The sequence below is a fragment of the Panulirus ornatus genome, chromosome 38 (genome assembly GCF_036320965.1).
Source record: "Panulirus ornatus isolate Po-2019 chromosome 38, ASM3632096v1, whole genome shotgun sequence".
Lineage (NCBI taxonomy): Eukaryota > Metazoa > Arthropoda > Malacostraca > Decapoda > Palinuridae > Panulirus > Panulirus ornatus.
The window spans coordinates 2,348,565-2,362,535 of NC_092261.1; the positions used below are offsets into that span (position 1 = coordinate 2,348,565).

General features: G+C 47.1%; 1 protein-coding gene across 4 annotated transcripts in view; it reads left to right on the forward strand.

Annotated features, from left to right (window-relative positions):
• LOC139760789 (43 kDa receptor-associated protein of the synapse) overlaps nucleotides 1–13,971 on the forward strand; it is a 200,733-nt gene that overhangs the window by 156,581 nt on the left and 30,181 nt on the right. For all 4 annotated transcript variants that reach the window (XM_071684387.1, XM_071684389.1, XM_071684390.1 and 1 more), the window contains one exon: nucleotides 749–1,058. In XM_071684387.1, coding sequence (XP_071540488.1) covers nucleotides 749–1,058 — 310 coding nt within the window. The remainder of the gene's footprint in view (nucleotides 1–748; nucleotides 1,059–13,971) is intronic.

Here is a 13,971-nt window from a genome sequence, read left to right on the forward strand (position 1 = left end):
GCATACGCTGGCTGGCGCGTGTGTGGTGAACGTCAACGATATCCAGAGCTCTGAACCTTCTCGTACAAGGATGACAAGACTCCTCACACATCATAGCAACCACTCCACTGAGACACCTCTCTCAGACAAGCAAAATTTTTTTTAACCTAGCGACGAAAAGAACGAAATGGCCCTCCTATGTTAGAGCCTGTCTACTCCAAACCAACTTCTAACTTCTCGAGTAGGATAACTCCTAGTTTACTGGTCATTCTCCAGACCTCCGACCTCTGCCTCTCTAGGACTCTATAGCCCTATGAGAGGTTGGTGGGAAAAAACTATTTTTGTCCCTCTAATCGTCCTTCTGCCCTATTTACGAGTCGGTCCTTAACCAGCTCTTTCTCACCTGGTGATGATGGTACTATTACTCTAATCATAGGTTAGTCACCTGAAAGACTCTAACTTCAGGTTCCTGACGACGATGAAGCTGATGAAACTTCATGAACTGGTAAGTCCTTTGGAAGCCAGTTTTTCAACCTTGTGATATTTTCCATTTACCAGACACTATAAACCCTGTTTCCAGTCTCCTGTTGGTCGAAATGCCCTTATCATCTTAGAGCCTGAAGTCGTCTGATGCCCTGAGAAGCACCACTGGAGTTAATGACATCCCATCCTGAGGTGAGTCCCTTAAAACCCTAATATTCTCACCCTTTAAACGTTCCAAAGCCCTTGAGGCCTCCCTTACTAACCTTCAGGTCTCTCCCACCCACAGCGTCCTGTTCAGCGTCGTGTCCGCCCACTGTGCCAGCCACGCCCACTCGGTCGCCCCGCCCAACGCTCCGTCAGCCCCTGGGGGCGCCCTTAGCCCCACCCCCTCCACCGCCGGCCTCCACCCACACCCCTGACCGGCACGTGGGCGGGGGCGTCATGGGCGGGGGCATGATGGGCGGGGGTGGTTTCCAGTGTGAGTGCCTGGAGAACAGGCCCATGAACCGCTGGGAACCCGGAGTCTTCGATATGTGGTGCAACTCCTGCACCAAGAAGCGACGAGAGTCCTCAGCCTGGAGCTCCCTCGACCTCAGGTGGGTGACCTGTCTACCTCCCTCACTCGATCCCAGGTAAGCTTCCCCCTCCCCCCATATCACAACCACTCCAGCTGTTTATACCCCTACCCAGCAGCCTCACCCCGCTGATCACCCTCCTCACCCTTGATCTTCCTCTCCCTTCCTGGGTTGTACACCCACTTGATACACCCCCACGTCAACACCCACCTGTTACACCCCCACGTCACCATCCACCACCCTCACTAACTACACCACCCTGACCAACTCTCTCTCTCTCTCTCTCTCTCTCTCTCTCTCTCTCTCTCTCTCTCTCTCTCTCTCTCTCTCTCTCTCTCTCTCAGTAAACTACTGATAACGTGCTCTCCTCTAACAGCATCCAAAGTCATCTCTAGATTCTCGAATCAATGACAAATATCCTTTTTTTCCTCCGTGACGTTAAAGAAACACCTTTGGTTGTTTTGGTCATCTGTATCATCCTATTGTTATCTGGTGTTGGTCATCTTTATCATCCTATTGTTATCTGGTGTTGGTCATCTTTATCATCCTATTGTTACCTATCTTATGGATCTTACATGTCTTGGTAAAAACAAACAAATTCTCCCCCGGGATAACAGGCTAGCAACGATGATTCTTCCTTCCTACCTCTGTGTAGGTGGTTCTTCCTTCCTACCTCTGTGTAGGTGGGTCTTCCTTCCTACCTCTGTGTAGGTGGTTCTTCCTTCCTACCTCTGTGTAGGTGGTTCTTCCTTCCTACCTCTGTGTAGGTGGTTCTTCCTTCCTACCTCTGTGTAGGTGGTTCTTCCTTCCTACCTCTGTGTAGGTGGTTCAGACGTGTATCACCTTCACGACAGATGGTGCCGTCTGCGTTTCAGGAAGGCGCCGCATTAAGCAATATTCCCCACGAGGTACATGGCCGAGGAGCAGCTGTCATATTGAGAAGTATGGTGACCAGTGCTCTCTGACGTAGCGTTCCAGTAACTTCACTACGTACCATCATCTGTTACCCACAGACACAAACAAGACTTGAACAAGGACAAATGTAACTCAACAAACAATTCTGCTCACTTGATCTAACACAACCGATAAAAGAACAATACAAATTTTTGCCACACAAACAATTTTTGTATCTAAATCTAACAAGACAAAAAAGAAATGGCACAAGAACATTAGACGAAGAACATGAATCCTTATCTAACTGGACAAAATATAAAAAAGTAAGAGAATATGTAAAATACAAAACTCCGAACACCGACGAAATACACGACTCTTTACTTCTTCCTGCAATAACAGTGTACAGTATTCGGTATATAGTGGAGGGAAATCTGTATAACAGACTAACTTTGGCGATCTGTCTCGTCTGTTTGCCGCCCGACTGAAACGACCAGACCTACACTGAAGAGTGATGGGGTATATGTTAGTGCAGGATGTGTGTGTGTGTGTGTGTGTGTGTGTGTGTGTGTGTGTGTGTGTGTGTGTGTGTGTGTGTGGCGTTGTTGTACGTCTGTACGTGTGTGTGATGGGTGTGTTTATGTGTATCAGGAGAGCATTATCCACTTGGTAATTCTCTCTCTCTCTCTCTCTCTCTCTCTCTCTCTCTCTCTCTCTCTCTCTCTCTCTCTCTCTCTCTCTCTCTCTCTCTCTCTCTCTCCCTGGTAACCTGACGTAACAAGCCAGCGCTGAACGCTTGTGTCAGGGAACGATCACTGTTGTTTACCTTCTGAAAGACAACTTGTAAGGCTCTCCCGCGCGAGGCCCAGTCTCTGCGGCAGTCTCTCCTCTACCAGTCATGGGTTACGTTCCCGGGACACGAATATTTCATCGCCAACCCTGAAATGTTGCACGGCCGAGTGCAATATAATGTTGCACGGCCGAGTGTAATATAGAATGATTAAACGTAAACGGAGGCGCCAACTCCGCCTCCCTTTCCCTCCTTATTTCCCCTCACTAGAATAAAAATAGATGAATTATGGCCATGGAAGCCAAGGCCAAGTAAACATGTTGCTCCTTCCATTACCATATAAATGTTTGAGCTGCGGGAGTCACAGCTGTGGTGTGGGCGCTCAGGACCAGCTCCCCAGACCCAACCTCAGTACACATACTCGACCCCCACCGTAAATGGTCACTCTTACCATGGCACTGGCCTCCGTCGTGAGAGTGTCTCGACCTCTGAGTTCGACGACTTAACCCGCGTCATTACAGTAACTTGCCCTGTAGGACTCAAAGCCTTCCCCTAGTGCTGAGGAACTGTTCTCAGTACACAGGGCTCCCCTCCTGAGCACACCACTCTGACCTTAGAACAATGATTCAAACTCCTGAGTACGCTAGTTTACCCCTCAAGTATCCAGACTTAACTCACTATGATGGTATCCACTGAGTGTGGTGAGCTGCTGTGGTAGGCACTATGCAGGAAGACAGAGCCATGGTGAGCATGGCATCATACCACAAGCATTGCCATGACACGAGCGAGAAGACAAACGCCACAACCAGATCTCCAGGACACCAACACTAGCCAACCACACACGTTAAGTCGGCTTAAACAGGCGTTGAGGGGGAACCCGGGTCAGGCGACCAGCGGGGCGTTGGCATGTCACACGTTACCTCAACATAATCCTACCTGCCCGAGTGACCACAAGCTGAGGAGAGAAGATGTTACCTCGACGATAACCAGTGACTCCCTGACGAACATCTTCGCATTCCCTGATCCTGACACAACCCAGAACACTCTCTTAAAATCAGCACAACGCTGGATTCTTCCGCGGGAGCAAGATTTCCTGGGGATGCTGACGCTCGTATTGTAAAGCTTGAGGCCTTGGGCTACCAACACACCACTGTATTATGACCTTCAAAACTTATCCTACGAACAAAGGACTTTAAACACACACACACACACACGCACACACACACACACACACACACACACACACACACACACACACACACACACGCCGAAGTTTGCTGGTCCTTGAAAGTAAAGGCGGAGGGCACGTCACATACTACCTGCCCAGGGACGCCACACTCCTACAGTTATGTCCACTGCTGGCCGCCTGCACCAGCCTGCTACCCAGCACACCTCGCTAACCATCTTGATTACATATGTAGGTACGTACATACATGACTCACACACTCACTCTCTCTGGGAGGGTTCGAGGGAACGCAATTGAACGGTTACGGATAGGTTAAAACTGACATCTGTAATTGCACATTCCACTATGACTTCCATAACCCCCTCCATTTTTGTACCTCTTCCTTCTATACTTTACGTATCTGTCGACTTACGTGAAGGAGAAAAGGTTCGTATCATCGTGGTGCCTTCGTTTCTATCGTTCGAAAATTGACGTCATCTTTCTTTGATTAGCCGACTCCTACTTATCTGAATACACATCTAAATATCAAAACTATTCTTTTGTATCATGAAAACAGGATTATGTCGGAATCGCAACGATCACAGTTCCTCTCCCACACAAAAACCTACAAATAAACTTTTGCAAGGAAAGTAAATAAATACCTTAAAAAAGAAAAAATCTAGAAAATCACAGGACTGAAATGAACCCGGCTTGACCAGGCAGGCCTTGGCAATATTAGTTCTGGCTGAAGTGAAATAAGTTTGTTTCACTCAAGTAATTTAGATTTCTGAGATAACTGGCGCCACAATACCTCCACCTCCAGCCACAGTGACCTTCACAATATATATATATATATATATATATATATATATATATATATATATATATATATATATATATATATATCACTTCTCACAGGATGTGTTTCCCTGTCCGGGAATGATCTTTGTTGCTCGCCGCTGTACTTCCTCTATCCTGGCCATGTCTCAGTGTCATGCAGGGGGACCAAAGCTAAACTTCACACAATCACATAAAGTGGAACTACATTTATACAGGAGGTACATACATACATGGTGTTATAAATGGTGGCGACTGAGTCATGCAAAGAGAGGATGGAGTTACATGGGGAACTAGATGGAGTTAACAACAGTTCAGATGGAGTTACGTGGGGAAGATGGGAGTTAGCACGAGTACAGATGGAGCCGGGCAGAGGAGAAGTGCACGGCGTCCTTGCTCCTGGGATGATACATACGTACACCAGAGGTCACCAGGTGGAGGCTAGGTCCGTGGGTCAGGCTCCCAAGCCCGACACTGGTCCCACGCCCTCCCAACTTGACCAATAACATGCAAATTCACAACCAACTGGACCATTATTGTCTAACAGGCAACTGCCTCCTGGACGCCCACACATCTCGCCAAGATCATTTCTTTTCCCTAGATGAGGAGGAGCGGTGGTTAGGTACACACTGGCCATGGGAGGAGCGGTGGTTAGGTACATACTGGCCACGGGAAAGTTGTGGGTGGAATACGTTAAGATTAGGAATACGGTGCCACCCATGACCACGACGGTACGACCCATGAGCACGACGGTACGACCCATGACCACGACGGTACGACCCTTGTGCACGACCGATGAGCACGACGGACAGTACGACCCTAAAGCACGACCATACATCGCTTTTCAGTGGGATGTCCTGGCTTCTACCCTGATCCCTGAAGATGATCAAAGGGCTACCCTATAAACCATACAAGACGACGAGCCCTGAACATTAAGGGCCACCGTATAACCACCGCCGGTCTGTCACAACATCCTCATAAATTCTGCCACCCGGCAAGGTTATGAGGCTACCCCAACATACATCCCCGACCCTGACATACTACCAAGATGAACTGATGCAAGAGACCAGCCCACGTGGATCGCCCAGTGTACATCATCATGAACCACGGCAACTCCCTCACATCCCAGGCCAGGCCTGAGCCACGATCCATCAGGAGCTGCTCAGGCCCCATCCCGAGATGCTGATGGGGCACGGATCGAACGCTGGCCCCACTTGATTCCCCCCCCCCCCCCCCCCCCCGAAAAAAAAAGTGTGAGGGATAGGACTTTTGGGACGCAGCATATCCCAAGTCTGGGGAAGTTAGGGACAAAATGCGTCTTCAGTCTTATTCACAAACCAGCTCTTTCAACAGGACTTGTATTCTTTTCATCTACAGTACATCTATACAGCCGACGGTAGAGGAGCCATGTCCTCTGTATTCTGATACACGACATCTGTTAGTTACACAAGATACGAAATTCAATTTTCATATTTTCCGTTCCCATATCAGGTTCATCTCCACTCGAGTTGTATGAGTTATAACTTGAAGTGTACATCATCATGTATGGAGTCAGACAAACCGTACAGCCAGCAGTCTGAGCCAGTCTCCCTGCCTTGAACTGACACATCATACTGATCATCCTAGGATTAATACAGCGTTGTAATATCTTGGGCTATGACACATCTGGCTGATCATCATCCTGTGATTAATACATAGTGTAATCAATTTCCTCGGCCTTAATGACGCAGGAACCCATATTAAATTGTGATCATACTTTTTTTTTTTAAGGTAATGACAAGAAAACATTAAAAGTGGCTCCCCAGCATCACGTTTTTTATGTGTAGGATGGTGGTTTTGAAAGCTCCTCAACACGACTCTCCTGTGTCACCTCGATAACTCTTCCAACTAGACCCATGCAAAGGTAGTGCTCTCTCTCTCTCTCTCTCTCTCTCTCTCTCTCTCTCTCTCTCTCTCTCTCTCTCTCTCTCTCTCTCTCTCTCTCTCAGCAATATTTCCCCGCCAGTACTCATACTAAAACATTCACCTCATGATTTTCGAGCATATATCGCGTATGCACACGATTCCTGTGTCACACGGCTGGGTTTTATGACCCAGTGCAAGGATATTTTTCACGATATTCGGCTTCCAGTATGAGAATTACCTGTGTTGTGGATATTCTTGACGATATTCCCGCACCAATACGAGTATTGCCTGGGACGGATATATTCCTTACGATATTCGGCCGCCAAGTATTATCCATTTCGGGGATATTCCTTACGATATTCGGGCAGCAATATGGTGGTCCCGGGTAGAGAAAACTCCCAATATCTCTTCAGGAGGGGAGAAGTCCTGCAGGATGTGGGTGTTTGGTCTGGGGATCTGCAGCGGGCGGCGTTGGGCGTCTGGGGAGGAGACAGGATGGGTGGGGGGCTTATCCCGGGGCGAGGCCCCACAGCCTCCCTCCCCCTTCCCCCTGCTCAATAACCACACGCTCGGCCTCCCTTCATATTACACAACCCGTATTTCGCCTCCCAACCTCTTACATCCAGGTTGCCGGCCGGCAGGCCGTTGCTAAGCTCTACCAGGTCTACCTTCTTCTTCATTCATTCTCAAATAAGAAATAAAAATCAAATTACATTAATTCTCGGACTTGTTTTCTGAGCTACAAAAACAATAATAATTAGAAAACATCGGAGAAATCTTAAAATCTAAAAATCGTCTGAATGAAAAAAAAATTACCTAATTGAATTTCTGCTAAATATTTACACACGGCACATTCGAATTTCAGATCCTAGAATAAAGAACTACTCGTTTTCGAATCCCGCTATAATGAAATAAACATGCTGAAACTTTAGAATCAGAGAATTTCCGTTGTTTGAACACGTATGTGTCTTGACAACTTTCTAAGCGGAGGTTAGACGTTTGGAATCTAAGTTCGAAAATTAGACGAAAGTTTGGTAACATTACAGAAGTAAACAGTGATTATGATCCTGTTTTTACCCTTGCTATGACGACCTCAGACACCGAGCAGTCCAGTACCTGGTTGGGTTAATGATGGGTTCATTACTGTAAGTACGACTCGACCGCTATGTAGCAACGGGGCTCGCTGGCACGACCTGGCACGACCTCAGACTTCATCAACACAAGTCGTTACCATTGTTACAATGTTCACCTCAAGCACGGGCAACCTGAAGCTGGCCACGTCACGTGCTGGAGGACCTGAAGCCGGCCACAACACGTGCAGGAGGACCTGAAGCTGGCCACACCACGTGCAGGAGGACCTGAAGCTGGCCAGACCACGTGCAGGAGGACCTGAAGCTGGCCAGACCACGTGCAGAACCTGAAGCCGGCCACACCACGTGCAGGAGGACCTGAAGCCGGCCACACCACGTGCAGGAGGACCTGAAGCTGGCCAGACCACGTGCAGAAGGACCTGAAGCTGGCCAGACCACGTGCAGGAGAACCTGAAGCCGGCCACACCACGTGCAGGAGGACCTGAAGCTGGCCAGACCACGTGCAGGAGGACCTGAAGCTGGCCAGACCACGTGCAGGAGAACCTGAAGCCGGCCACACCACGTGCAGGAGGACCTGAAGCTGGCCAGACCACGTGCAGGAGAACCTGAAGCCGGCCACACCACGTGCAGGAGGACCTGAAGCTGGCAAGACCACGTGCAGGAGGACCTGAAGCTGGCCAGACCACGTGCAGGAGAACCTGAAGCCGGCCACACCACGTGCAGGAGGACCTGAAGCTGGCCAGACCACGTGCAGGAGGACCTGAAGCTGGCCAGACCACGTGCAGGAGAACCTGAAGCCGGCCACACCACGTGCAGGAGGACCTGAAGCTGGCCAGACCACGTGCAGGAGGACCTGAAGCTGGCCAGACCACGTGCAGGAGGACCTGAAGCTGGCCAGACCACGTGCAGGAGAACCTGAAGCCGGCCACACCACGTGCAGGAGGACCTGAAGCTGGCCAGACACGTGTAGGAGGACCTGAAGCTGGCCAGACCACGTGCAGGAGGACCTGAAGCTGGCCAGACCACGTGCAGGAGGACCTGAAGATCCCACATGATTTATCATTTCTCCAAGAGCATAAAACTGTACCACACGTGGTCTTCCGTTTCCTAAAGAAAAAGTTGTCTCATATGACCTCGTTTGTCCTACAGAATAAATCTGCCCACGTGACCCTGTCTGATCTGGATAAAAAATATCTCAGCCCGTATAACCCTGTTTCTCCTAGAGAAAAAAAAAAGTCCTACGTGAACCTATCTGTCGTAGAGAGGAAAAACAAACGCCCTACAAGACCGCGTTTGTCCTGAAGAAAAAACTGCCCATGTGACCCTGTTTGTCCAAGAAAGAAAAAAAAAAAAATCCATGGCCAGCGTGTGTTGGTGTCAAGGTGTGGTGGGCTGGCCAGAGGTACGGCTGGCTCCCTACTGAGTAATTCATGAAGCCGTCTTATTCCCTGGTGTTTGCTTATCTTAAACCTTGTGTTTGTACAGCAATAAAAAGAGCAATTTTCCTCCTTACATACAATGTAAATCATTCCGGTGTAAGCCAGACGTAGGCACATGTGTGTACACAAGTGAGGTTACCGCACCACTGACACAAACACCTGTACTCTCTCTCTCTCTCTCTCTCTCTCTCTCTCTCTCTCTCTCTCTCTCTCTCTCTCTGTGTGTGTGTGTGTGTGTGTGTGTGTGTGTGTGTGTGTGTGTGTGTGTTTCTCTTCAACCAAATAAATACGAAAGGTTCAACAACCACTCTGATTGGTTCTTTCTCAACCAATGACATCCCCGAAACGCTTGCCACTGCTCTGACACTGAAGGACCCACTGGCAGCCGCTGTACCCGCCCCACTCTCTGCTCCCGACTGCCAACACCGGCGTGTGTGTGTGTGTGTGTGTGTGATTCCCCCCCCCCCCTCCACCTCCCCAACAATGGCAGCCGATGTATCTCCCCGAGGGGAACTAGATACCAGGAGGGGCGGGGGAGGAGGGATCTGTAGATAACGTCTCCTCAAGTTCTCTCCCGTTGTGGAACTCGGGAGGAAAACTTCACCAGGAAGAGAGAGAGAGAGAGAGAGAGAGAGAGAGAGAGAGAGAGAGAGAGAGAGAGAGAGAGAGAGAGAGAGAGAGAGAGAGAAGCAGTTGGTTTCAGCCATTGATAAGGTCAATATACTGGCGAGGAGCCGCCGCCTGGCCGGGGCTTCCTGGTGTGCTGGCGGGGTGATGGCTCTGTTTTCCTCTCCACCTCTGCGGGAGGGAGGGAGGGAGGGAGGGAGGGAGGCAGCCACGGAAGTCAAGGAGGAGGGAGGGAAGGTAGTGAGGCAGGATGGGAGGGAACGCAGCGCATGCCTAAGGTGAGGGACTATCAAATGACAGGATCCAACATTCGTGGCACTCGTCTTAACTACACACCAACCTCTCTCTCTCTCTCTCTCTCTCTCTCTCTCTCTCTCTCTCTCTCTCTCTCTCTCTCTCTCTCTCTCTCTCTCTGGGTGATGATAATGACATCCAACGGTTCTATTAGTGAAGACAATGAAAGTGAAGAGATCCCAGACGACCAAGAAGATTTCAACGAAGACACCTCGAGAGATTCGACTGGAAAACCAGAGGAATTAAACAAAGAAAGTTATGAAAGAAAATGGAGAATAAAACCAGTAGAAAGAAAAGCAAAGAGATTGAAGCAAAATACAGAAATTAATAATAATAATAACAGACGAGAATGTAGACTCTACGACAAAATGTCATTAGATTTGATAACAAATGTACACATGAAGATTATTCTCCAGTGTATAGGAATAATTGCTACTTTGGGAAGTGTGGACGCGAGGAAATGTCAAGACCACAACAGCGAAACTGTGATATGAGAGATTTCAAAACACGAGATAATACAAATATCATTCAGGTAAGTGAGATAATCCGCTTAGATGTCCTCACCCACCAAGAACAAGGAAAATGGAGAAAGAGAAACGTGAGGAAATGATTGATCTCGGACTGGTCTGCATGATGGAAGTGGAGACAGATGAATATGAGCCAGACGTAGGGTGAATGCTGGAGACACGACCACGGGAGCAGGTGAGCTGGCATGACACAAGAACACTGCACCACATGAACACACGTTCACCATGGAGAGCGGCACACGCTACGCCTGACATGCAAACTCCTGCTGGTCACCATAAGGTAACATCAGTGACGTAAAACCAAACCCTTAGAAAAATAATTGGTGGATGACTTAGCAGCGGGAACGAGCAAGGTAAAACATAAAGACAGGAACGTGAATGTACACAGTCCTGGGGAAAATATAATGAAAAACTTACTAACAAAGTCTTACAAATGATAGAAATAAACATACAACATTAAGGGTAATGTATCTAAAAGCAGACGCTCAATAAGTAAGCAGTCAAAGCTAAAACACACACACACACACACACATAAATAGATAAATATATATATATATATATATATATATATATATATATATATATATATATATATATATATATATATATATATATATATATATATCCCGAGCATGTGTGTGTGAGATATTTCATCAGGATTACATGTGTCAGTCAGCACATGTTGTAGAGGTGATACATTGGTATCTGACAGTACTAAGCGAGAATGTCATCACGCATGTTGATGTGACCGAATTACAGATGTTGAAAAACAACAGAGGACCAAACAACAGGAACCGCCGAAATACCAGCCACATTTTCATAGGAAGAAAAAAGACTAAAATGTCAACAGCAAAACCGAAGGTGTTGCTGTCGAGGGAGAGGCTTGCGATAGTAGCGTCCCGGAAGCTTCATAAGGTGACGCTACAGGGAGGAGGATGTGCAGTGTGGACCTGTGAATCTTACTTCATATTCTGGAAAAGACGTATTGAAGCACCAAACTCTACTGAATATATCAACGAAGGCCAACATGGGATTGGTACAAGACAAATATTCCCATGATACACAATATATATATATATATATATATATATATATATATATATATATATATATATATATATATATATATATATATATTTTTTTTTTCAAACTATTCGCCATTTCCCGCGTTAGCGAGGTAGCGTTAAGAACAGAGAACTGGGCCATTGAGGGAATATCCTCACCTGGCCCCCTTCTCTGTTCCTTCTTTTGGAAAATTAAAAAAAAATTGAGAGGGGAGGATTTCCAGCCCCCCGCTCCCTTCCCTTTTAGTCGCCTTCTACGACACGCAGGGAATACGTGGGAAGTATTCTTTCTCCCCTATCCCCAGGGATAATATATATATATATATATATATATATATATATATATATATATATATATATATATATATATATATATATATATATATATATATATATATATATATATATATATATATATATATATATAACAACAAAGGGGCCAAGACAATCAAATACAACCACCTAACAGAATATCTACCCAACAGTGGGAGTTAACAAAGAAAAACAGACACTGTGAGCATGAGCAGACGACTAGAGCAAAGAAACCTTCATCTGTGGCAGCAAACCACGATATTGTCTGCATCCCACGACCAAGGCAAACAAAAAGCTCTATTATGGCCAATACAATAGCAGGTGGTTTACATCACCCATGCAAACAAGACACCACATGGAAAACAAGCAGGTGGTTCCAACCACCCTTACAAACAAGATACCAGCTGGTTCAAACCATCCGCACAATCAAGATAGAAAACAATTCAAACCACCGGTACAAACAAGATAACAGGTGGTTCAAACCACCCGTACAAAAAAGACAATTCGATGCTTTATGAGATCTTACAGTGAAGATCAATATCTGAGATGATTTCGGTCTTGGAACACCGTGTTGGTGAGCTGTATGTGAGGTGTGTGTGTGTGTTGCATGTGTTGAGCGTCTGAGAGGTGTGTGAGACGTGTGAAAGGTGCGTGAGCTGTGTTGTGATTTGAGTTGTGTAAGAAGTGTGTCTGAGCTGCGTGAGTTGTCTGAGGAATGTGAGCTTTGTGTGAGAGGTCTTTGAGCTGTGTGTGAGAGGTATGTGTCACCTGTGCGAGCTGGGTGTGAGCGGTGTGAGCAGTGTGTCAACCGGATGGGGCGGAGATGCGTGCGTGAGAGGCATGTGAGCTGAGTGTGAGAGCGGTGAGAGTGTCCCCCGAGCAGTGTGAGAGGCGGGGGGAGAGCTTCACACCTGAGGGAGAGTGGTAGAGGCCAGGTTAAGGAAGGTTCAGCAGCGTGGCCTGGGTAATCACCCCCGGGGGTCGTACCTTCAACACACGACGAACACGTCGACCCTCTCGCTCTTAAACATAAAAGATCTTTCGGTCTTTTGCCTGAGAATTTTTGGTCTTTCCCTCAGCATTTACGGCCTTTTTCACACATCATGATCGTTCTTCTTTAGATTCTTTTTTTTGGTTTGGCTTAATCTTTTGTGGCCCTTTCCCATAATTTGTGGCCTTTCCTAATTCATTTTTGCCTTGATTCCATTATTCGCCCCAGGTTTTTAAGTTGTTTTCCCCGAGAGCCACACCAGTTTTTCCAAACACTGTTCCGTTGTTGTTTGTTTACAAATTAAGAGTGTGTGTGTGTGTGTGTGTGTGTGTGTGTGTGTGTGTGTGTGTGTGTGTGTGTGTGTGCTCATAGGGTGCTGCCAGCCCCCAGCAAACAGACGCAAGAGGGAGTATGTGATACGCTACCGGATTAAAAAATAGATGAACACGAGCTTATAGACGAAACATTAAGAGACGAGAACTGAAAAACGCGAAATATTATTACAAAAAAGCTTTCCCTTCCGTATACAAGAATGGTTTAATAACTGGATGGAAGGGAAGGAGTGGGAGAGGTAGGGAAATGGGAGGGCTTGACCAGTAGGGTGGGGAGATGGATGGGACGGGAAAGGAGGGGAGAGGCATGGAATGAAAAAGGGAAGGGATGGGGTAGAGAGAGAGAGAGAGAGAGAGAGAGAGAGAGAGAGAGAGAGAGAGAGAGAGAGAGAGAGAGAGAGCACCGTCCTCTCCCTAGAGATACCTGTATGTGAAGAGAGACGTAAATCTGTAAAATATTTACATTTACCAAATGGTGAGGTTGTAAAAGAGAGTTCATTGCTGAAGGCCTTATGAAATAATGAGGCCGAAAACGGCATCTCGTCACGCATCAGAGGTTCAGGTTGTGAACTGTGACACTGGATTAAAGAACTGGCGGAAGATAACATTAAACTTTTGTGATCTGGATTTGACAAGAGGTGAACTTTTACTCTGAACTTGTGAAGTGAT